Source organism: Rhinoderma darwinii, chromosome 10 (genome assembly GCF_050947455.1).
Source record: "Rhinoderma darwinii isolate aRhiDar2 chromosome 10, aRhiDar2.hap1, whole genome shotgun sequence".
Taxonomy (NCBI): Eukaryota; Metazoa; Chordata; class Amphibia; order Anura; family Rhinodermatidae; genus Rhinoderma; species Rhinoderma darwinii.
This window is the reverse complement of record NC_134696.1, coordinates 58,765,635-58,792,628: the sequence shown is the minus strand read 5'-3', so window position 1 is coordinate 58,792,628 and position 26,994 is coordinate 58,765,635. Positions and strand designations below refer to the sequence as shown.

The window sequence follows — 26,994 nt, the reverse complement described above, 5'->3', positions numbered from 1 at the left end:
GTAATTTACGCGTCGTCGTTTGACAGCTGTCAAAAGACGACGTGTAAAATTACAGCCTCGACAAAAGAAGTGCAGGACACTTCTTGGGACGTTTTTGGAGCCGTTTTCTTATAGACTCTATTGAATACAGCTCCAAAAACGGCCGAAAAAACGGCGCGAAAACGGCGCGAAAACGGCGCGAAAAACGTGAGTTGCTCAAAAAACATCTGAAAATCAGGTGCTGTTTTCCCGTTTTTGGCTCAGTGTGTGAACATACCCTAAGGGTATGTGCACACAACCTCTTTCCAGACGTAATGGAGGCGTTTTACGCCTCGAATTATGTCTGAAAAAACGCCCCTAATACGCCTACAAACATCTGCCCATTGCTTTCAATGGGAATTACGATGTTATGTTCCCACGAGCCTTTATTTTACGCTTCGCTGTCAAAAAACGGAGCGTAAAAAGACGCTCCGTAAAAAGAAGTAGCATGTCACTTCTTGAGGCGTTTTTTGGAGCTGATTTTCCATTGAGGCTGGGTTCACACGACCTATTTTCAGACGTAAACGAGGCGTATTATGCCTCGTTTTACGTCTGAAAATACGTCTCCAGTACGTCGGTAAACATCTGCCCATTCATTTGAATGGGTTTGCCGACGTACTGTGCAGACGACCTGTAATTTACGCGTCGTCGTTTGACAGCTGTCAAACGACGACGCGTAAATGGACTGCCTCGGCAAAGAAGTGCAGGACACTTCTTTGCCACGTAATTTGAGCTGTTCTTCATTGAACTCAATGAAGCACAGCTCAAGGTTTACGAGCGTCTCAGACGCCTCGCAAAATGCGAGGAGGAGCATTTACGTGTGAAACGAGGCAGCTGTTTTCTCCTGAAAACAGTCTGTCTTTTCACACGTAAATGACAGCTAGCGTGTGAACATACCCTCAACACTATGGAAAACGCCTCAAAAAACTTCTGAAAAGAAGCCTCAATAGAAGCTCCAAATTTCATTGTCAGCTTCAAAAACGACAGAAAATCAGAGGCTGTTTTCTCTGAAATCAGCTCCGTATTTTTCAGACGTATTTTGTTAAGCGTGTGAACATACCCTTAATCTTACAAAAATAACATTTGGGAAAAACCCCTTTAATAAGTAAGTTATGCTTTTCTTATTATTTGACAGCATTTCCTCCCTTCGGCCCGTTTTTGCCGATCTCGGACAACCCCTTTAACTCCTTCACTACCCTAGATCAGCGACTCTCAAATTCATTCTTCAAGTATCTCCAACAGGTCATGTTTTCCTTATTATTGAACAGATGATATAATTATGCTAGGGGACGGGAGCCACACAGACGTGCGCAGGGGCCCTTAGTCATCTGTTTCCTTGCCTGCTGATGTTTTTTTTTTAATTCAGTGCTGACAGGGGAGACACATCACAACTCCTGCCATAAAGCACTGACAGGATACAGGATGCCATAAACAGCACCTAATGTATATTCTGACAGCTGACGCAGGGCAACAGCGTGTAAACTACAGCCCACAAAGGTTATTAATAGATCTTCTGTGCTTTCATGAGTCACTGGCAGAATGGACCTGGCGCTGGTGCTTTAGCAACATGGTGGTTTGGATAATGTAAAACTCTTTTATGTAACAGATTTGAATTGACCTTTCCTTATAAAACCAGAACCTGAAGCTAAGAGTTTGTAAAATAACTAGAGATTCATGTGCTGATTATACTGCATTAAACGGCAATTATCGGCTTGCGGAACAATGCATTGTATGTTTATTTCATCTTTTTCACACTGTATCGGGAATCGGTTTCCAAGCCTCAGGATGGTAGTTGCATAGCAACAGAGGCTGACTTAAAGGGGACGCAGCAATTGATAATATTTTTTGTTTGTGGAGATGAAGTTATCCGAGTTGTCACCACTGCTATGCCTTTAGGAAGAATTTTAAATACTTGAATTCTGTGACTAAGAAAACAATGATAATGAAAGGGGAATAAAGTCACCAAAATAATAAAACTATTGTGGCACGGACCAGTTCTGTAGAATAACATAGCAAAGTGTTTCTGATGAATGCTATAGGCTGGCTTTATAACTTTAGCATTTTATTTATGGCTAATGTATTAGTTTAGACACTATGACTGACAGGGAAGTTCAAAAGTATAAACTTATTATAATTGCATTTTTTTAATACTAAATGGTTTCTGTTCATAATTTAAAAAAAAAAAGGGAATTGAATACAAATGGAACTTGAGTACGAAGTACAGAAACATAAAGTCAAACCTTTCTCAGATCAATTATATATTAATTGGTGCAAAATGTATTATAACCCTCTATGCCGTTTACCATTAGATAAGAATCTAGTCCTTTTTCAATGCTATCATTGTATCTGCCATTACTACCTCTTGGGGTAGGGCATTCCATAGTTTGACTGCTGTAACTGTAAAGAACCCTTTCCTATATTGATGTCTGAAACTTTTTTCTTGCACACGCAATGAATGTCCCCTGGTCCTTTGTACAGTTCCTAGAAGGAATAAATCATGTGCCAGTTATTTGTATACTTATATATGTTAATAAGATCACCTCTAATGCATCTTTTGTCCAAGCTGAACAAGTCCAATTATAAAATATTATTTTATGTGCTTAGGCTCTGTTCACACTTGTGTCGTAGCTTCCGATAATAACGGAAACCTTAGCGCATACCCACATCTGTTGGACGATGGATATCAACATCGCACTGCAGACCCGACTGACTTACTATGGGGTCCATTGGGTTCTTCTGGTGTTGTGACAGGATATTGTATGGAATTTGTGATAGGGGATCATTCAATGAGGCTAATCTGTGTAAGGATACCCAATGCTTTTTCCACGTGGCAGCCGCATCAAGAAGTAACATGTCTTTTTTTTTGGGGCGACGTGGTTTATAGTTCCACGCATAGAAAATTCTGCACAGTATGAACAACAGGACAGTTTACCTTTTATATCAATGGGATAATTATGTAGGTGGGTTTCACGTATATTTCAGCGAAATACGCAAAAAAAGCTGCCATGTGAACATAGTCTAACTGTAAGCCTTAGAATTTGGCATTTCATTATTTACAGCTGAAAAAAGATGACGGTAATTATTTGTATAATAGAGCAAGCAGGCCCTCTAGTGGCTACAGTGGTGTAGTGCACAACCATTGATGAGGGGCACTACAGTAACTATATCAAAGGCTATGATTAGCCTTAAAGACTATGTAAACTTATTTTATTTTATAAAATGTATGTATTTTGTTCTTAAAAACATTTTTTTATAATTTAGGTGCACAATTGTACCCAATAAGGGAGCTGAGCAGTGTACATTTGTTGGCTTCAAATATATACACACACATGTCCTGTAATATATATGTAGTGCCCCCTCCCCCTCTGTTAACTATATGAGCCATTTAGCATACAGAGAGGAGCTGGCATGATATACGAACTCCCCTGTTTCTAAGGCGTCACAGAAGTGGGCTTCAGTTCTTCTGGGCCCCTGATTGGCACTAGTGGAGGCAATCGTTCATACTAGTTCAGCTTTGATAGACACTATGCAGACGCACCAATACTAATGGCCATTTCTTTATACAGTGGTCACATTTTTTGGTCAAATTGCAGGGCAGTTTGGATGATTATAAACTCCACTGCAGCTCTGTAGTCATATTACAAGCACGCAATAATGCGGCAATAGAGTTCTAGTCCATTGTATAACTAAACAACATTTTGTAATGCACTATTGTAATCAGTTCTTTATGGGTTTCAAAATCTCTGCTTACAGTCATAAAAAAGAATCCATAATTGTTTCCAATGGATGAAAACCACTCATAAGAATCACTCAGGACTTTTCATTGTTGGTGGCGCCAACTTTCAGATATTTGATTCAAGTACAGTTGTCTGTTTGGACAGAATATATATATATAGTATACCTCTGTGTACGCCTCTCAGGCATAAGTTTTAATAAGGCAGCCTAAGGAGAAGAAATGACATAAAGCGGACTTCTCTTGGTATAGGCCTTCAGTCAGCTGTTTAACCCCCTCCTTCTCAGGTTATTTATGCTAGCTCTCTACATCTTGCATAGAACCGAGGAGAGGGGGATGTGGCATCACCTCATACACCTTATTCTTAGGGTATGTTCACACGGCCTATTTACGGACGTAATTCGGGCGTTTTTGCCCCGAATTACGTCCGAAAATAGCGCCTCAATAGCGCTGACAAACATCTGCCCATTGAAAGCAATGGGCAGACGTTTGTCTGTTCACACGAGGCGTATATTTACGCGCCGCTGTCAAATGACGGCGCGTAAATAGACGCCCGCGTCAAAGAAGTGACCTGTCACTTCTTTGGCCGTAATTGGAGCCGTTATTCATTGACTCCAATGAATAGCAGCGCTAATTACGGCCGTAATTGACACGGTGTTCAAGCGCCTGCACATGCCGTTACGGCTGAAATTACGGGGATGTTTTCAGGCTGAAACATCCCCGGAATTTCAGCCGTAACGGACGCCCTCGTGTGAACATACCCTTAAGCTTGGATTCTGGCGTCAGGAATTTTGCTCATGGGAAGTTTTGGTGCTCAACCCAACTCCAGGGCCACATAGTACAACCTGGGCTGCAGGTATGCCGTTGGAAGTAGCCGCATCTACACGCATGTTGACTATAGGAACAATTAGACCAGAGACATTAAACAGTTTACCAGAAAACCAATATAAATCTGTTGGGACTGCCACAGTTAAACAAGACACATACAGGACGCTGTTTGTTTTCACAACAATTAACATAGAAATTACCTCATAAAGTTCAAGAGGGAAATTGCACGCCTGAAATAAAGAGGAAAATGAAAAAGTGTGGGAATAGTGAAGAAAAAAGTTAATTCAGGAAACACAAATATTGATAAGGTGAATAAAGAATAAAAAAAGAACTGATATATCAACCTGGTGACTAAAAGCTGATGAGAAAAGTAATTGCTAATTGAAATGTTTGTAGACCAAGAGGTTTAGTATTGCATGTACCATATAAACCCATGTATGGCGCAGCTCACAAAAATTGGCATTATTCAATTAATATTAACTCAGTACGGTTCCTAGTTGTGTCAGTCTAAAATAAGCCATCAATACAAAATTAGTTCACTTGCATGTCTATGAGCACACTTTTAGTCTACAGGTGATCCTATGAGTACAATATTATCTCACGTGTATTCATCTGAACATGTGAGCCCACATGTATGCCTAATAATACAATACAAGCTCACATGTATCCCTATGAGTACAATATTATCTCACGTTTATTCATCTGAACACGTAAACCCACATGTATGCCTAAGAATAGAATACAATACAAGCTCACATGTATGTCTATGAGTACAGTATTATCTCACATGTATCCCTATGATTACAATATTATTTCACATGTATGCCTATGAGTACAGTATAATCACACATGTATGCCTATAAGTTTAATATTAGCTGACATGTGTGCCTATGAGTATGATATTAGCTCACGTGTACCTAAGAATACAATACGAGCTCACATGTATGTCTATGAGTCTAGTATTAGCTCACATGTGTGCCTATGAGTACAATATTAGCTCATGTGCCTATGAGTACACTAGTATTAGCTCACATATGTGCCCATGAGTACAATATTATTTCACATGTATCCCTATAAGTACAATATTAGCTCACATGTATGCCTATGAATATAATATTAGCTCACATGTATGCCTGAGTAGAGTATAATCTCAAATGTATCTCTATGAGTAAAATATTAGCTCACATGTATGCCTAGACTTACAATATTATCTCACATGTATGCCTAAAGTTACAATATTAGCTCACATGTATTCCTAAAGTTACAATATTAGCTCACATGTATGCATAAAGTTACAATATTAGCTCACATGTATGCCTAAAGTCACAATATTAGCTCACATGTATGCCTAAAGTTACATTATTAGCTCACATGTATTCCTAAAGTTACAATATTAGCTCACATGTATTCCTAAAGTTACAATATTAGCTCACATGTATGCCTAAAGTTACAATATTAGCTCACATGTATGCCTAAAGTTATAATATTAGCTCACATTTAATCCTAAAGTTACAATATTAGTTCACATGTATGCCTTTGTGTACAATATTAGTCCAAATGTGTGCCTACGAGTAAAATTGTATCTCACATGTATGCCTATGAGTACAATATTCACTTATGTGTATGCCTATAAGTACAATAATATCTCACCTGTATGCCTATTATGAGTATAATATTAGCCGACATGTGTGTTTATGAGTACAATATTATTCACATGTATCCCTATGAATACAATATTAGCCTAACTGTACAGTATACCTAAGAGTACAATATTAGCTCACATGAATGCCTATAAGTACAATATTAGCTCACGTGTGCCTTTGAGTACAAGCATATCTCACATGTATCCCTATGTGTACAGTATTAGCTCACAGGTATAACTACAAATACATTATTATCATCAGTAATACATCAGTATATCATCGGTGCGGGTCTGACACCCAAACCCCGCACCGATCAACTGCTCCAGCTGCCTGCGGCACCGATGTAATTGCACAGTATGCAATGTACGGAGCCGGAAGCAGTTGGCTCCATACTTAGAATAGCGGCCGTGCTGCTGAACTGCAACTCTTCTCCTATTCATTTGAATAGGAGCAGAGCTGCAGTACAGCTCGGCCCCTATTCTGTGGCCGGAGCCATCTGCTCTCGGCATGGACATCCGGTACCCGAAGGCAGCCGGAGCAGCTGATCGGTGCGGGGTCCAGGTCTCGGACCCCCAACGATCATATATTGATGACCTTTCCGGTGGATAGGTCATCAGTAACTTGAAGCTGATAAATTGCTGCACAGCGTGATATCACATAACAAAAGCCATTGAAAAAGTCAAGTTAAAGTTTCCTGCTACTGTGAATATAATGCATTAAATGTCAAGATAAAAATGGCTACCTCTATATGTCTTTGAGCAAATTATTAGCTTACATGTATAACTGCGTAGAGTATTAGCTCACATGTATTACTGTCAGTACATGAATACAATAAAACTTTGCTATTTATTCCATGAGAAAAGACTATCAGAGATATTTATTAGACCCTTCCCTCATATTAGCCCATATTATGAGTTCTCCTATTGAAATTGTTTACAAACTGTGTAACTATGGCCCAAAACAGCATAATTCCAGATTTATTTTATTTAGTTTTTTTGTTTAGAATCTTCCCAATGTCTGTTTGATCAACAAATTAAGGCCAGTTTCACGCGAGCGCAATAGGCACCTATTAAGCTTTTAGTTTGTCATTACACCCACATTTGGGCCTGGGATTTGTGACTGTAAGGCTGGGTTCACACGACCTATTTTCATGCGTAAACGAGGCGTATTATGCCTCGATTTACGCCTGAAAATACGGCTCCAATACGTCGGCAAACATCTGCCCATTCATTTCAATGGGTTTGCCCATGTACTGTGCCGACGACCTGTAATTTTACGCGTCGCTGTCAAAAGACGGCGCATAAAAAAACAGCCTCGTCAAAGAAGTGCAGGACACTTCTTTGGATGTAATTGGAGCCGTTTTTCATTGATTCCAATGAAGAACAGCTCCAAATTACGGCTGTAATTGACGCCTCGCAAAAGACGAGTCCGAGCAATTACGTCTGAAATTACGGGGCTGTTTTCTCCTGAGAACAGCTCCATAGTTTCAGACGTAATGGTCGATATCGTGTGCACATACCCTAATACAGCTACATTTGTGAATCTGAACTTAGTGCGTAGGTGACAATAGAAGCAAAAGTGATCTGTGTGACAATGCCATCTTCCCCGCTCAGTCTGACATTTGATTGACAGGGTGACAAGGGGGTCTGGCTGTGTATAAACGACTATTACATCAGTAACTGGAAAAGATTCAAAACCTGCTGCAGTCCTCCCCAGTGCATCTAGATGGAAAGCTAAAAGAGTATTCTTCATGGAAGATGTGTGCATAGAGGGTGTGAGACAATCCTTTCAGCAGCTTAAAGAGAAGTTTGTTTTTGCTAATGAATTTGACTTGCCCTAACTTCAGCTTAGGCATGCTCTTCAGAGTCAGTTCCCGGGTGACTTGCTTAGTGAGGAAACCTTCCCTATCTCTAAATATTTGGTAACCACCCCAGGCCGTAAGGCGATTTCTATTCTTTATAGTGACTTATTGTCCTTCTGACATAAGAGTACCTATCTCACCGCCAGATCTCATTGGGACGCGGAAGTGGGGAGTTTAATGGTGGAAGAGTGGTCCTTGGCTCTAGCCTCTCCGAAACATGTGTCCCCTAATCATAATGAGAGGATGGCCCATATTTATATATTACACAGATCAAACATGACTACCAGTAGACAGTATAATGAAACCTGGATTTCTGGATATTTTTTCCCAATGTCCTCTGGTCCCCCTTTAATTTATTGTTGTCCTGCCCTGTTCTTAGAGGCTACTGGGAACAAATCCACAAATTTCTTCATGATCACATAGGAGTTACAGTTGCAGATGACCTCAAGGTTTGTCTCCTGTTAATTGATCTGGGATCAGTCCCCTCTCTGACTGACCGCACCTTTCTCTGTGAGACTGTCTACCATACTAGGAAAACTATAGCAAAGTTTTGGATCTCCCCTTCCCCTTCTGAACTTAAGGATTGGATACACTCAATTAATCACGCTTTGCAATTGAAAAAATTGATCTTTAAGCATAGAAATAAAGTAGTTACATTTCATAAAATCTGCGATAGGTGGGTGAGTTCCCCTCTGACCCTTTCGTCCAGGTACCCCACAGCTGAGGAATTTTATGTCATGGCATCTTCCTTAGTCTGTCTGTGGCCCTTACTTAGCTACCCGGGTGTCCCATTTTTATATGCCTTTATAGGTTGTGATGGATAGCAATTCTTTGCTTAAAACACACTGCAAGTACTTTATTTTTTGTTTTTCAAATTTTTTTTGTTCTTTTGTTTTTCGAATTAACGGTATGCTGTGAATGCAGTGAATGGCTTATCTCTGACTTTTTGTGCGATGGGATAGTTAATGCTGATTTGTTCTTAAATGTTTGTCTCCTATCCTTCTTTAATCCCCTAACAAATCCCTGTTACTCCAGGACTATATAAGGCACCTCCTTAGATCACCTGGTGCCTGAGCAACTTTGGTGGAACTTAGTTGCTTCTTGCTAAGGTTCCTGTTTGCATCCTGGTTCCAGTCCGCACCTGCTCTCTGTTATCAGCCTGTATCCAGATATCTGTTGTCAGCCTGTATCCAGCTATACGTTACTAGCCTTTATCCAGCTATCTGCTATCAGCCTGTATCCAGCTATCCGCTATCAGCCCGTATCCAGCTATCTGTTATTAGTCTGTATCCAGCTATATGCTACCAGTCTGTATCCAGCTATCCTCTACCAGCCTGTATCCAGCTATCCGCTTTCAGCCTGTATCCAGCTATCTGTTATTAGTCTGTATCCGGGAAAAGTCGTCATGAAGTCTGGACTAGATGGAGAAGAGGAAAAAAAACTACGTCGTTACCTGTGAGTCACTAGATTTATAGACAATCTGTCATCTCTACTGACATGTTTATTATAGGAAATCCTTGTATTTCACAAAGTCTTTGTGCAGTCCAGGACTGATAGACAAATAAGTGTTACTATTCCCCTTGTCAGGAGAATGTTTCCCTACACGGTGCGATACTGTCAGCGATGGTTGGAGACTGTTAGTATGTGGGGACACAGCCTTTTGACAAGGGGAGTAGTAACACCCATTTGTTAATGTCTGGACAAAAAGGAAGTGTTAACAATAGTTACAGGGCGGCGGTGGAGAAGGGGGTCCCAACTATGGGTAACAGCCCAGGGCCTATGGTCTACTTAATCCGCCACTGGTTACCAGCTATTCACTACCAACCTGTATCCAGCTATCCGATATCAGCCTGTATCCAATTATCCGCTATCAGCCTGTAACCAGATATTCACTACCAGCCTGTATCCAGTTATCCACTACCAGCCTGTATTCAGCTATCCACTATCAGCCTGTATCCAGCTATCCACTATCAGCCTGTATCCAGCTATCTGTTATTAGTCAGTATCCAGCTATATGCTACCAGTCTGTATCCAGCTATCCACTACCAGCTTGTATGCAGCTATCTGTTATTAGTCTGTATCCAGCTATCCGCTATTAGCCTGTATCCAGATATCTGTTATTAGTCGGTATCCAGCTATACACTACCAGTCTGTATCCAGCTATCCACTACCAGCCTGTATCCAGCTTTCCGCTATCGGCCTGTATCCAGTAATCTATTATTAGTCTGTATCCAGCTATCCACTACCAGTCTGTATCCAGCTATCCACTACCAGCCTGTATCCAGCTATCCACTACCAGCCTGTCTCCAGCTATCCACTACCAGCCTGTATCCAGCTATCCGCTATCAGCCTGTATCCAGCTATCCACTACCAGCCTGTATCCAGCTATCCGCTATCAGCCTGTATCCAACTATACGCTATCAGCCTGTTACCGGCTATTCACTACCAGCCTGTATCCAGTTATCCACTACTAGCCTGTATCCAGCTATCCACTATCAGTCTGTATCCAGCTATCCACTATCAGCCTGTATCCAGCTATCCGCTATCGGCCTGTATCCAGCTATCTGTTATTAGTCTGTATCCAGCTATCTGCTGTCAGCCTGTATCCAGCTATCCGCTGTCAGCCTGTATCCAGCTATCTGTTATTAGTCTGTATCCAGATATATGCTACCAGTCTGTATCCAGCTATCCACTACCAGCCTGTATCCAGCTATCCACTATTGGCCTATTTCCAGCTATCTGTTATTAGTCTGTATGCAGCTATCCGCTGTCAGCCTGTATCCCGCTGTCTGCTATCAGTCTGTATCCAGCTATCTGTTATTAGTCTGCATCCAGATATATGCTACCAGTCTGTATCCAGCTATCCACTACCAGTCTGTATCTAGCTGTCCACTACCAGCCTGTATCCAGCTATCCACTATTGGCCTGTTTCCAGCTATCTGTTATTAGTCTGTATGCAGCTATCCGCTGTCAGCCTGTATCCCGCTGTCTGCTATCAGTCTGTATCCAGTTATCTGTTATTAGTCTGTATCCAGCTATCCACTACCAGTCTGTATCCAGCTATCCCCTACCAGTCTGTATCCAGCTATCCACTACCAGCCTGTATCCAGCTATCCACTACCAGCCTGTATACCAGATATCCGCTATCAGCCTGTATCCAACTATCCGCTATCAGCCTGTATCCAACTATCCGCTATCAGCCTGTATCCAGCTATCCACTACCAGCCTGTATCCAACTATCCGCTATCAGCCTGTATCCAGCTATCCACTACCAGTCTGTTACCAGCTATCCACTACCAGTCTGTATCCAGCTATCCACTACCAGCCTGTATCCAGCTATCCACTACCAGCCTGTAACCAGCTATTCACTACCAGCCTGTATCCAGTTATCCACTACTAGCCTGTATACAGCTATCCACTATCAGTCTGTATCCAGCTATCCACTATCAGCCTGTATCCAGCTATCTGTTATTAGTCTGTATCCAGCTATATGCTACCAGTCTGTATCCAGCTATCCACTACCAGCCTGTATCCAGCTATCTGTTATTAGTCTGTATCCAGCTATCCGCTATCAGCCTGTAACCAGCTATCCGCTATCAGTCTGTATCCAGCAATCAGCTATCAGCCTGTATCCAGCTATCCGCTATCAGCCTGTATCCAGCTATCCGCTATCAGTCTGTATCCAGCTATCCGCTATCAGCCTGTATCCAGCTATCTGCTATCAGTCTGCATCCAGCTATCCGATATCAGCCTGTATCCAGCTATCTGTTATTAGTCGTATCCAGCTATCCACTACCAGCCTGTATCCAGTTGTCCGCTATCGGCCTGTATCCAGCTATCCGCTATCAGTCTGTATCCAGCTATCCGCTATCAGTCTGTATCCAGCTATCCGCTATCAGTCTGTATCAAGCTATCCGATATCAGCCTGTATCCAGCTATCTGTTATTAGTCGTATCCAGCTATACGCTACCAGTCTGTATCTAGCTATCCACTACCAGCCTGTATCCAGCTGCCCGCTATCGGCCTGTATCCAGCTATCTGTTACTAGTCTGTATCCAGCTATATAGAAAATGAAAGAAAGGAGGAAACCTCCAGCTCACCGGTTCTGCATCTCGGGTTGAACACCTCGCTCAGATCCCTGTGACGGCCCGCAGTAGGAAATGCAGGAAAAGAGAGAAAAATGATCCAGCGCTGTGTGAGTTTTAAAATGTCAAGGTGGTAGATGATGCGGGCAAGTGACCAAGCCTACGCGTTTCGAACACGTACGGTGTTCTTATTCATGGCAAAAGAAATATTTTGCGTAGGCTCGGGCCAATGGCGGATTATAATATGGGCGGTTCGGGTGGTCGCCCGGGGCCCGAGGCTGCCAGGGGGCCCATCGCGGCCCGAACCGCACACAAACTTCAAAAACTAAGCAGCGCTGCAGCGCTGCCCGCTTCCAACCGAATCTGCGTCCGCAGGACGCAGATTAAGTTAGGTTGAATGCTGGAGCCTCGCCCCAGCATTCACTCTGCCGTGAGCGGCTCGGTGCAGGCAGGCGCGATGTAGTGACGTCATCGCGCCTGTCTGCACGGAGTCACTCACAGCACAGTGCAGAGGAGGAGAAGCATCCCCCACCGTCGTGGGAACCGGGATAGGTAAGTAATTATGTTTTCTTTTTTATTAGGTACGTACATATGGGGCATTATACTGTGTCGGCTATGGGGCATTATGCTGTGTCAGCTATGGGGCATTATACTGTGTCGGCTATGGGGCATTATACTGTGTCGGCTATGGGGCATTATGCTGTGTCAGCTCTATGGGGCATTATACTGTGTCAGCTCTATGGGGCATTATGCTGTGTCAGCTATGGGACATTATACTGTCTCGGCTATGGGGCATTATACTGTGTCGGCTATGGGGCATTATACTGTGTCGGCTATGGGGCATTATACCGTGTCAGCTATGGGGCATTATACTGTGTCGGCTATGGGTATGTTCACACGGCCTATTTACGGACGTAAATCGGGCGTTTTTGCCCCGAATTACGCCCGAAAATAGCGCCTCAATAGCGCTGACAAACATCTGCCCATTGAAAGCAATGGGCAGACGTTTGTCTGTTCACACGAGGCGTATATTTACGCGCCGCTGTCAAAAGACGGCGCGTAAATAGACGCCCGCGTCAAAGAAGTGACCTGTCACTTCTTTGGCCGTAATTAGAGCCGTTATTCATTGACTCCAATGAATAGCAGCGCTAATTACGCCCGTAATTGACGCGGCGTTCAAGCGCCTGCACATGCCGGTACGGCTGAAATTACGGGGATGTTTTCAGGCTGAAACATCCCCGTAATTTCAGCCGTAACGGACGCCCTCGTGTGAACATACCCTATGGGGCATTATGCTGTGTCAGCTATGGGGCATTATACTGTGTCACCTCTATGGGGCATTATACTGTGTCAGCTATGGGGCATTATACTGTGTCACCTCTATGGGGCATTATACTGTGTTGGCTATGAGGCATTATGCTGTGTCAGCTATGGGGCATTATGCTGTGTCAGCTATGGGGCATTATGCTGTGTCAGCTATGGGGCATTATACTGTGTCAGCTATGGGGCATTATACTGTGTCGGCTATTGGGCATTATACTGTGTCGGCTATGGGACATTATACTGTGTCGGCTATGGGGCATAAGGGTATGTTCACACGGCCAAATTTCAGACGTAAACGAGGCGTATTATGCCTCGTTTTACGTCTGAAAATATGGCTACAATACGTCGGCAAACATCTGCCCATTCATTTGAATGGGTTTGCCGACGTACTGTGCAGACGACATGTTATTTACGAGTCGTCGTTTGACAGCTGTCAAACGACGACCCGTAAATTTACTGCCTCGGCAAAGAAGTGCAGGACACTTCTTTGCCACGTAATTTGAGCCGTTCTTCATTGAAATCAATGAAGCACGGCTCAAGGTTTACGAGCGTCTCAGACGCCTCGTAAATTACGAGGAGGAGCTTTTACGTGTGAAACGAGGCAGCTGTTAACAGTCTGTCTTTTCACACGTAACTGCCTCTCAGCGTGTGAACATACCCTTATACTGTGTCGGCTATGGGGCATTATACTGTGTCGGCTATGGGGCATTATACTGTGTCGGCTATGGGGCATTATACTGTGTCGGCTATGGGGCATTATACTGTGTCGGCTATGGGGCATTATACTGTGTCGGCTATGGGGCATTATACTGTGTCGGCTATGGGGCATTATACTGTGTCGGCTATGGGGCATTATACTGTGTCACCTCTAAGGGTATGTTCACACGCTGAGAGGCAGTTACGTGTGAAAAGACAGACTGTTAACAGCTGCCTCGTTTCACACGTAAAAGCTCCTCCTCGTAATTTACGAGGCGTCTGAGACGCTCGTAAACCTTGAGCCGTGCTTCATTGATTTCAATGAAGAACGGCTCAAATTACGTGGCAAAGAAGTGCCCTGCACTTCTTTGCCGAGGCAGTAAATTTACGCGTCGTCGTTTGACAGCTGTCAAACGACGACGCGTAAATAACAGGTCGTCTGCACAGTACGTCGGCAAACCCATTCAAATGAATGGGCAGATGTTTGCCGACGTATTGCAGCCCTATTTTCAGACGTAAAACGAGGCATAATACGCCTCGTATACGTCTGAAATTTGGCCGTGTGAACATACCCTTAGGGTATGTTCACACGTCGTCAACAAAAACGTCTGAAAATCCAGAGCTGTTTTCAAGGGAAAACAGACCCTGCTTTTCAGACGTTTTTTTACCAACTCGCATTTTTCGCTGCGTTTTTGGCGCCGTTTTCGCGGCGTTTTTTACGTCTGTTTTTGGAGCTGTTTTCATTGGAGTCTATGAGAAAACAGCTCCAAAAACGTCCAAAGAAGTGTCCTGCACTTCTTTTGACGAGGCTGTATTTTTACGCGTCGTCGTTTGACAGCTGTCAAACGACGACGCGTAAATAACAGGTCGTCTGCACAGTACGTCGGCAAACCCATTCAAATGAATGGGCAGATGTTTGCCGACGTATTGGAGCCGTATTTTCAGACGTAAAACGAGGCATAATACGCCTCGTATACGTCTGAAATTTGGCCGTGTGAACATACCCTTAGGGGCATTATACTGTGTCAGCTATGGGGCATTGTACTGTGTCAGCTATGGGGCATTATACTGTGTCGCAGCTATGGAGGCATTATACTGTGTGGAGACAGCTATGGAGGCATTATACTGTGTCGCAGCTATGGAGGCATTATACGGTGTCGCAGCTATGGAGGCATTTTACTGTGTCGCAGCTATGGAGGCATTTTAGGGTATGTTCACACGTAGTCAACCAAAACGTCTGAAAATCCAGAGCTGTTTTCAAGGGAAAACAGACCCTGCTTTTCAGACGTTTTTTTACCAACTCGCATTTTTCGCGGCGTTTTTCGCGCCGTTTTCGCGGCGTTTTTTACGTCCGTTTTTGGAGCTGTTTGCATTGGAGTCTATGAGAAAACAGCTCCAAAAACGTCTGAAAGAAGTGTCCTGCACTTCTTTTGACGAGGCTGTATTTTTACGAGTCGTCGTTTGACAGCTGTCAAACGACGACGCGTAAATAACAGGTCGTCTGCACAGTACGTCGGCAAACCCATTCAAATGAATGGGCAGATGTTTGCCGACGTATTGGAGCCGTATTTTCAGACGTAAAACGAGGCATAATACGCCTCGTATACGTCTGAAATTTGGCCGTGTGAACATACCCTAACTGTGTCGCAGCTATGGAGGCATTTTACTGTGTCGCAGCTATGGGGGCATTATACTGTGTCGCAGCTATGGAGGCATTTTACTGTGTCGCAGCTAAGGAGGCATTTTACTGTGTCACCTCTATGGGGCAGTAGTAACACCCATTTGTTAATGTCTGGACAAAAAGGAAGTGTTAACAATAGTTACAGAGCGGCGGTGGAGAAGGGGGGCCCAACTATGGGTAACAGCCCAGGGCCTATGGTCTACTTAATCCGCCATTGGCTCGGGCACTTGCCTGCATCATCTACCACCTTCAGACTGCGTCTCTGTTCTATTTTTAACATTATTTGTCTCCAATAAAAGTGGGAACGGAATATCCCTTTTAAAACTCACACAGCGCTGGATCATTTTTCTCTCTTTTTCTGTATCCAGCTATATACTACCAGTCTGTATCCAACTATCCACTATCAACCTGTAACCAGCTACTCACTACCAGCCTGTATCCAGTTATCCACTACCAGCCTGTATCCAGTTATCCACTATCAGCCTGTATCCAGCTATCCACTATCAGCCTGTATCCAGCTATAGACTATCAGCCTGTATCAAGGTATCCGCTATCAGCCTGTATCCAGGTATCCGCTATCAGCCTATATCCAGCTATCCGCTATCAGCCTATATCCAGCTATCCACTACCAGCCTGTATCCAGCTATCTGTTATTAGTCTGTATCCAGCTATATGCTACCAGTCTGTATCCAGCTATACATTACCAGCCTGTATCCAGTTATATATTACCAGTCTGTATCCAGCTATCCATTACGAGTCTGTATCCAGCTATCCAGTATCAGCCGCTATCCAGCTATTTGTTATCTGTCTGTATCTAGCTATCAGCTACCAACTAGCCACCTGCTACCAGTCTATATCAAGCTATTCGCTGCAAGTCTGCATTCTGCTACCTGATACCAGTTTGTATCCTGGTACGCGCCATCAGTCTGCATCACGCTTTTTACTGCCAGTCTGCAACCAACTACCTGAAACGACTCTGAGGCCTCCTGCCTATTATGAACTCTGTCTTCTGATCCTCCTCCATCTACCAGTGCCTGCACCCTCGGTGTGCTACACCGTTGTATCCTGGACCCATGAGCCAGCCGCTACTCACACTGGGACGATCTCAAGAGGTAGTGACCTGGTAGTCTCCCCGCAGCGAAGTCCAAATCTCTGTAGGTTAAAGGGTAAAGTCCCAGGAGGCTTCTTAAATAACGCCCTTAGACGTGGTCCTAAGTCAAACCAGTGGAGTAGCACAGTACGTCCACAACCCGCGGGTCATAACAGTAATAAATATCTGTATAATCTCATCTACTAAATAGAAAAACGTATGCATTGTTGGAGCTGGACTTTTAATCTTTCCAAAATCACATGTCTTGCTGCAGGGACGGACTAAAAGAACTGAAGACCAAGAATAATTGCCCCTTTTGCCATCTTCATAATTCAGCTCCTCTGAAATTATATTTGGTTTTATTAAAGAGTGTGTAATTTACTTGAAATGTAAATGCATTTATAAATTAAATTAGTAAGTAACGAATGGACTTTATTTTCTGTAACTTCAATACTATATGTGCCCTCTGCTGGTCTTTTCAGGGGCAAATTTGTATGATAAAATGTTCTTATGGAGGATATAAGCAAAAGCTACAGATGTCTATAGTATTTACCTGCAACACATCAGTTATATGGTCACACGCTCAATATATTTTCTAAATGTGGACACTTTATCAAAGCTGGGGTTAACCCCTTACACACTTTCCAAGTCATTGCTAACTGCAGGGAGACTTTTGGTCTCTTTAGCCAAGAACATATCTATCCTGTCAAAAGAAGAAAGGTTCTGGTATCATTTTAATTACTGCTAATTAAATATATTAAATCTATTTAGTCAGAGATGGATTGAGGCAATTCATATTCAATTGAGATTTTGAAAATTACAAAAATAAAATAATATACATATCTACAACCAAAATTATTTTAATGATTAATGAACATAGTTCTAGGAAATCATTGACTCTTACACTATTAGGCAGCTTGATACTTTTATTTCAGCCACAAGGGGGCGAAACAGTTCTTACATTCGGTTGTATTTGAGTTGCAAAACAGTCATAGGCTGCTGTGTATAGTAACAATATACTAGTACTTTTTAGGGAGAATACATGTTTTCACATTATAAAGTACATAAATAATATATCTAGTTCCGCAATTATTAATTGTCTCATAATGACAAGTATAAAATGTGAAAATGTATTTTTATAGCATGAGTGCGTTCAATTGTTTGTAGTGTCTGGTTTAAGTTTGGAGAGTGTGCACAATTTTCTTGACATTTTCTCCCCTATTTTAATATTTTCCCTTATGATCTTTTGGCTAACTTTATAATGGATATGACCTATATATGAATAGTTTGTGTTTGTATGGAGGTTAGATGTGACAAAATACTGGAAGCATTCCCAATATATTATTATGGAGTATACTAGATGGGTAGACTGTGAAACCTATTGCCTGTTGCACACGACCGAGTGCCATTCGGGCCATTTTTCACGGCATCCGAATGGCACCCGATAGTTTTCACGGACCCATTCAATTTAGCGGGAGAATCGGGTCTGTGAAAATGGACCCGACTGGCACACACTGTTGTGTCCATAAAGCATTAGTGGGTGAATTGGGTCCGTGAAAACTTTCCGATCCGTGGAAAGATAGGACATATCCTATCATTCCATGGATCATTGACGGGACCCGGCCGGCACACACGGTCGTGTGCATGAGGCATTACTGTACAAAGTTTCTGAATATTATTTATGAGATGGTTATAATGAACTGAAAGAAACGAAAAGGTTCTATACAGATAAACTGTGAGATGCAGCATTGCAGCTAAATGGGGCTCACATTAAAGCGAATGGGGCTGAGCTGCAAAACCAGACACAACCTATGGACTGGTGTTTTTCTAATCCTGGACAACACCTTTAAAACGTATCATTTTACCATAGATGTAAATATTATCATTAACAATTGTAAAAATCATTTGGATTGTTGCAAAAATTGCACCAATAACCCTGATATGACCGCAACGTGTGAGCACAATCTTAGGTTGGGTATTCACACACATTTCTGACCAATCAGACCAATTTCAGTATATATAATATTGGTCTAAGTTGGCCATTTACACACAGATATTTTGTTAGCATATTATCAATAATCGCCTATTCCTCATCTTTTTTGATCTTCGTAAAATAATACACTGCTACTTTCTAGAATAGTGTTGTCTTTCAGATGCTGTTTACAGCCATAATGACAATAGTGACTAGCAGACAAATATTTTTAACCCCTAAAGGACACGGCCAATCTTTGTTTTTTAATTTTAGGTTTTTTTTCTCCCTGCCATACAAAAGCCATAAGTTTTTTATTTTTTTATCGACATAGACGTATGAGGCCTTATTTTTAGGGACAAGTTGTAGTTTTTCATGGCACTCTTGATTGTACCGCATAATGTGCTGGAAAGCTGATGAGGATCCGGAACTGCAGCCAGTCCTCTATTAACTCAGAAGATCTTACAATTCCCTAATAGGGTAATTGAAAATAGTTTTTATAAGCCAGACAACTACTTTAAGCAGGATAGATCAGTGTTGTGGCAGATTTCAATCAGATCAATAGGTCATTTACACGCCAATACAGATTGATATTGGTCTGAATGGATAGGATTTGGCCAGAAATCTGTACATGTAAATGTACCAATAAGTAATTAGTGGTGAATGCTACAATGCATGATATTTTACATGGTATAAACCATTCTGATAATACAGGTGCAAGAAAAAGTAAATGAATCCTTTGGAATTACCTGGATTTCTGCATTGATTACTAATAAAATGTGGTCTGATTATTTCTAAGTTGCAATTATAGACAAACACAATTTAACAAAACTTATAACACACAAATAGTTTTAGTGTTGATGTCTTTTATTGAGAATATTGAGAAAACCACCCACAGACGTATGATGCTGACAAAGGCTACAAGAGCATTGCTAAAGACCTGGGTGTACAGCAAACAACGGCTACACAAAATTTCTACAAACTGAGAAAATTCAGGACGGTTGTTACTCTCCCGAAGACTGGGTGTCCTGTTAAGATCACTCCAAGAGGACAACAGCAATCCTGAAAGAGGTGAGAAAGAACCCAAGGATAACAGCAAAAGACCTACTAGACAATTTACAAACTTTAAAAACCTCTGTTCAAGTGTCAACTATTAGAAAAACAAAGAACAAGAACTGTATTCATGGAAGGACACTACAAAGAAAGCGGCTCTGTCCAAAAAAACATTGCGGCCCGTCTTAAGTTTGCTCGAGACCACCTGAATATTATACAATGCTTCTGGGAGAAAGTTCCATGGACAGATGAGATACAAGTTGAACTCTTTAGCACAAATGCACAGCCCTATGTTTGTAGAAAAAAGAACATTGCACGCCAACACCAAAACCTCATCCCAGCTGTGAAGCATGGTGGAGGGAGCAGCATGGTCTGGGGCTGCTTTGCTGCCTTGGGGTCTGGACGTCTTGCGATCATTGAGGGAAGAATGAATTTAGAGGTGTATGAAAACATTTTACAGAATGTAAGGGCAGAACTTCATGATCTCAATCTAAAGAGATGTTGGGTGATACCACGAGACAATGACCCAAAGCCCACAAGTAAAGAAATTTTTGAAAAAGAAGAAGATTTGTGTTTTGGAATTGCCGCCCTATCAAAATACTGTGGCATGACCTGTAGAGAGCTGTACATGCAATTCATCCCAGAAATATTAATGAACTGAAGCACATTTATAGGGAGGAATGATCTCAAATTCCTCCTCAATGAGGTGCAAATATTAATTGCAGCTTCGGGAAACGTTTGGTGGAGGTGATTACTGCTAAAGGGGAACTACAGGTCATTAAATCCAAGGGTTCACTTCATTTCCCTGCGCTGCGGATATTTACTCAATGGGCTCAATAAAAGACATGAACAGTCCAACTGTTTGTGTGTTATTAGTTTTGTTAGATTGTGTTTGTCTATAATTGTGACTTAGATAACAATCAGACCACATTAATCAATGCAGAAGTCCATGTCATTTCAAAGGGTTCACTTACTTTTACTTGCAACTGTATTTTACAAGTACAGATATAGCTGGCTGAATATTTAGTTTAACTATTTACCACCAGCATATACATCATAATTACACACTGAGATAACATAACTGAGTAGGTTTACCTGAAGTCCTTGGAAAACTCAGTTCTCTTACATTGACAAACTCAGCTCTGCTACGGCTGTATAATAGGAAACTGCTATTTAGTTTGCTATACAAGTAACATTCTTAATATATCAATATATTCCTGAAAAAACTCCAAACTGGATGTTTGTTTTAAGCACTAGTATCATGCTTAATAACTAGAGAAGACATGTGCTGAGTCATATGAAGTGTATCGTGGGTGTATGTAGGATATCTGGTGCTATTATGGGGCCCCTGGACAATAGGAGCCCCAGCTCGGGTTTGCTGTATCCATTTTCCATATTGGTAATTTGGATCTGTACAGGACACCTCCTCTCCAAAACTACTGCTTGTTTAACAAACCAGGTTGGATAGAACCTTCTCAAGATGCATGCAATCTTCTTCTAACAAGTATAGTAAGGTGGGAGAGCGCCTATTCCTCTAAGTAAGCCTCTGAGTTCCATAAAAATATTATATTTATTTGAACCATGAAAAGAAATACTACAGGTACTAGCACCTAAACCTCAACCCTAATGTGTGTACGGGCAAAGCCTGTACCTCGAACTTTTGTCGAAGTCCAAAGTCATCTGCGTCATCAGCTACAGGCACATTGTAATACTCGCCTTCTTCTTGATTCAATAGCTTGTACCTAAGAGAGACACGGGGCAAACAAACAACCAGGGCCAAAGAAGGGGATACACAGGGAAAATGGCAGCATGAAAGAAACGGTAGAGTGATTGAATGGACCAACAACCAATAATTAAAACATGATGAAACAAGTGATACCACAGTGAAAAGCATTGTATATTGTAGCATAATGGTATAATAAAGCATATAATGAAGTCCAAGGAACATAAAAGTGGTAAATAATGTAAAAAATATTGGAGGTAAAATAAATTATGGCAACACCGAGTAAACAAATATAAAAAAAGAGAAAGAAGGATAAGAAAAAAAAGAAAGGAAAGTAAGGTAGGTATTTCCAGGCAAGTTTATTGGTGTCTGATATTCCATATATTTCTTATGTTTTGATTCTATATCACCACAAGACAATTTTCACGGATATCTCACATTTATTCAGCTCATTAACCAACTCAGCTCCAATTGTATTCACACATATATACATTGTATGCACCACAATATACTTAGACGTATGGAATTAATGTGCAGTACATGTAAAATAATTACCAGCCATCCACAGCGTTCTTCATAATTTCTGAGACTCCAAATGACATGGAACCCATGAAGTCATTACGTGACGTGCGATCCCAATCCCAAACTTCCACAGAGAGACGTCTGTCTTCATCTCCTTGCTTTAGGGAGCTTAGAAAACCAAGGAAAAATAAATTAAGGCTATGCATAAAAAGAATAGTAAAAATAATAAAAATAGTAAAAGTGCTAAGAGAAAATTATTTTAGATGTTTGCTTTAACGCCTCATATATAACGGTCATATTTCTGGTATGGAGGGAGCCGGGAAACGGTACCATACAAGCTTATTGTTTCTTAATGTATATGCATATGCCACTGATTTCATTTGCAGGCACACAGAGGTATTATCAGACAGATTCCATATGAATACAACATAAAAAAAAATCTGGCATGTTCCATCAAATGGCGTATATACACAGCTTTTCTTAAATGACCCACATAGATGGCACTCAACTGAGCATTGTACCGTGGTAAACAGAGTCCCATCAGGATCTGTAGTAAGGAGTCATAGTAGACTCTGTGATTCCATACAGGCTGTCAGACCTGAAGTGAATAACAATGTATAAATAAAAGATAATTATTTTTTTAACCTCCCTATCTTTAAATATTTGTAACCTGCTCATTTACAGCAATGGACAGTGTGGGTAAACTAGATAAATGTGATTGCAGGTTATTGTACGTGCTTTAAAAAGCACAAATCCCAGTGACTACCTTGTTTTTTGGGGTAGATTTTTTGGCTTGTTTTTTTTACAAAAAGTTATGTTAGGACTATGGCTAAACATTGACTGGTTGTACTGCTATGTGTGCCTGTGACACTGGTACAGTTTGAAAAAGTGCTGCCATCTGAGGTATAGACAAGTCACTTAACTGGTCTGAGGGGCCACTGGGCCAGCATTGTTTTAAAGTCTGAAAATAGCCCTGGCAACAATAGAAAGTTTGTAACAATGTGTATATGCAGTTGATATGCAACAAAACTATTCAACTGCATTTATTACTTAGAAAGTATTTGCAAAGGTATACTAGATGTTTAACTATGTGTGTCTGTGTGAAGGCATACTGGATATCTGGCTAGTCTATGGGGAGGTATAAAGGACATAAGGTTGTCTGTCAGTCTATGTGGATGTATACATGTGTATGAGTTTATGTGGTAGTATCAGGGGCGGATTATAACTAGAGCAATCTTGGCAAGTGCCCAGTGCCTGAGGTTGAAAGGGGGCCTAGTTAATATAACAGTTAAGACTGCACCCAATTGTATCCGCGTCCTTAGAACGCAGATGCAATTGATTACACTTGCGCTGACAAGACGCGAACTGTCAGTTTCCTGCCTCACCATCCAGCACTTTAGCAATGATGCAGTTGGCGCGATGACGTCATCATGCCGACTGCGCTGTTACGCTCGGTGATGCCTGGTCTCTGACCAGGCCTGTGTTGCTGGAGGACAGAGTGGGAACGGGGACAGGTGAGCATGTAATGTGTTTTTTTTTTAGTGGCCATCATTGTGTGCATTATCTACAGGGGGCACTAACTAAAGGGGACCATTCTGGTGGGCATTATATACAAGGGACCCTGCGAGGGCACTATCTACATGGGACCCTCTGGGGGGCACTATCTACAGGTTACTCTCTGGGGGCTCTATCTATCTACAGGGGGCCCTCTGGGGGCACAATCTACAGGGGACACTCTGGGGCACTATCTACAGAAGACCCTCTGGGGCACTGTCTACCGGGGACCCTCTGGGGGGCAATATCTACAGGGGACTCTCTGGGGGGAACTATGTACAGGAGACTCTCTAGGGGCACTATATACAAGGGACTCTCTAGTGGCACTATCTACAGGAGTCTCTCTGGAGGGCACTATCTACAGGGAACTACCTTCAGAGGGCTCTATATGGTGCACTGTGTACAGGGGGTATTGTGTGTGGCACTATCTACAGGGGGCTCTATATAGGGCACTATGCACAGCAGGCATTGTGAATGGCACTATCTACAAGGGGCTCTGTGAGTGGCGCTATCTACAGGGGGCTCTGTGAGTGTGTGTGGTGTTTTAATTTACAGTGTTTGACACAATTTTTTTCATGGGGACAGTGTATGGTGCTATTATATTCAGAGGCACAGTGTATAGTACTATTATATTCAGGGGCGCATTGTATGATACTATTTTATTCAAGGGCATAGAGTGTGACACCATGAGATTTTTATCTTCGTTTGTAGGTGCGAAATGTTGGAAAAGTGAGGAGCCGAAGACATCAGAGTGGCAAACTCTGCAGAAATGGGTCATGGTCGGGAGAAGTCATCATAAAGATCTGGACCGGATGGAGAAGTAAAGAGATAAAGAATGAAAAAATAATCTGAGAAGATGTCACCGATAAGTCACTAAATGTTTATTCTCCCTCTCTCTGATTAGTAGTGCAGTCATTGTGTGATCTGCAGCGAGATGACGGATGGTAGCATTTTTTTTTTGTTTTTAAACAACTACCCCCAGGATATCCTGACCATTGTTCAGGCCATACTGGGAGCTGTCGTTTTATGTTGTACAAACTTATATGGTAGGGGTTAAACTGAATTTGCAAATAATCTCTGCAATGGGCTGTTTTTATTCAGGCACTATATATATATATATATATATATATATATATATATATATATATACTGATCTTTGTTCTGGTGCTGTATTTATGTAATTGGCTTGATTCTGTTGTTGTATATATGTATTGATCTTGGTTCTGGTGTTGTATTTATGAACTGAGCTTTGTTCTGGTGTTGTATATATGTACTGTGCGTTGTTCTGGGGCAGCATTTATGTACTATACTTGGTTCTAATGCTCCATATATGTACTGAGCTTTGTTCTTGTGCTGCATATTTGTACTGAGCTTGGTTCTGATGTTGAATTTATGTAGTGAGCTTGATTCTGGTGTTTTATATATGTACTGAACTTGGTGCTGGAGCTGTTTGTATGTATTGAGCTTTGTTCTGGTGCTGAACTTATGTACTGAGTTTGTTCTGGTGCTGTATATATGTACTGAGCTTGGTTCTGGTGCTGTGATATATGTGTACTGAGCTTTGTTCTGGTGCTGTGTATTTGTACTGCACTTAGTCCTAGTACTGTATGTATATAATCAGTTTTGTTCTGGTACTGTATATATGCACTGAGCTTAGTTCTGGTGCTGTATATATGTACTGAGCATTGCTATTGTGTTGTATTTATGTGCTGAGCTTTGTTTTGGTGCTGTATATATATATATATATGTACTGAACTTGGTGCTGGAGCTGTTTGTATGTATTGAGCTTTGTTCTGGTGCTGAACTTATGTACTGAGTTTGTTCTGGTGCTGTATATATGTACTGAGCTTGGTTCTGGTGCTGTGATATATGTGTACTGAGCTTTGTTCTGGTGCTGTGTATTTGTACTGCACTTAGTCCTAGTACTGTATGTATATAATCAGTTTTGTTCTGGTACTGTATATATGCACTGAGCTTAGTTCTGGTGCTGTATATATGTAATGAGCTTTGTTCTGGTACTGTATTTATGTACTGAGCTTTGTTCTGGTGCTGTATATATGTACTGAGCTTAGTTCTGGTGCTGTATTTATGTACTACGCTTGGTTCTGGTGCTGTATATTTGTACTGAGCTTGGTTCTGGTACCGTATTTATGTGTTGAGTCTTGTCCTGGTGCTGTATATATGTATTGAGTTTTGTTCTAGTGTTATATTTATGTACTGAGCTTGGTTCAGGTCCTGTACTTATGTACTGAGTGTCACAATCTAGGGGTATGTGGACCCACTAGGCCGCTCTGCTGTAGAGAGGAGGGGCAGCTGACCAAGTCACAGTCTATGCAAAGTCTATGGAAGGAGTGCAGCACAAGGGTACCTGGGATAGTCCAGACGGCAGCAAGGGCTCTGGCACAGATGGGGCTAGATGTGGCAGGTTGCACCAGACGTGGCGGTTGGTATCCGGTATGGCCGATGACACCTGACGTGGTGTATTCCAGCAGGTGAGGCAAGGCATGGCTCCGATACCAAACAGGCTCAGGAACGAAACACAGCACAAGATACAGGAGATAGGTGGCAGGGCACAGGAACACTGGGAACAGGAAAACACTAAGGGACCATTTGCAATACAAACATGGAAAACTACAACAACGCTCAGGCAAGGAGTGGAAGGGCAGAGCCCTTCTTATAATCCAGGATGAACTTTAACTTTAGCACGCGCTGGCCCTTTAAGGCCAGGACCGAGCATGCACGCGCACCTTAGCACACAGAGCAGGGCCGGACAGCCGAGACTGCTGGCATCTCCTAGGAGGGAGACGCTGGTGGGATGCCAACGGTCTGTGGTCGCGGCCGTCGCAAGATAAGCAATGGCGGCGATCCGCGACCATGGCCGTGACAGTACCCCCCTTACGCCCCCTCTTCTTGGGTTCGGAGCGTAAGAGGAACTTCCTTATGAGGGTAGGAGCATTGAGGTGCTCTTCTGGCTCCCAGGACCTCTCCCTCTCCAGTCCACTAGATAGAAAGTTCTTCCTCCTACTGTCTTATAGTCCAGAATCTCCTTTACCTCGAACACATAAGACGAACCGCTGGGACCAACTGCAGACTTAGGTGCTTTAATGAACGATTTAGAACCACAGGCTTAAGAAGGGACACATAGAATGAGTTGGGGATCTTGAGAGTAAAAGGCAACCGAAGTTTAGAGGATACAGGGTTAATCCGTTGTAGAA

The 26,994-nt window shown here is 42.1% G+C and overlaps 1 protein-coding gene across 1 annotated transcript in view; it reads right to left on the bottom strand.

The window, feature by feature from the left end:
* The window catches only part of PRKCG (protein kinase C gamma), a 565,988-nt gene that overhangs the window by 129,382 nt on the left and 409,612 nt on the right, over positions 1 to 26,994 (bottom strand). The window contains exons 7-9 of the mRNA XM_075839972.1: positions 22,259 to 22,393; positions 21,632 to 21,722; positions 4,780 to 4,809 (exon numbers count right to left, since the gene is read on the bottom strand). Coding sequence (XP_075696087.1) covers positions 4,780 to 4,809; positions 21,632 to 21,722; positions 22,259 to 22,393 — 256 coding nt within the window. The remainder of the gene's footprint in view (positions 1 to 4,779; positions 4,810 to 21,631; positions 21,723 to 22,258; positions 22,394 to 26,994) is intronic.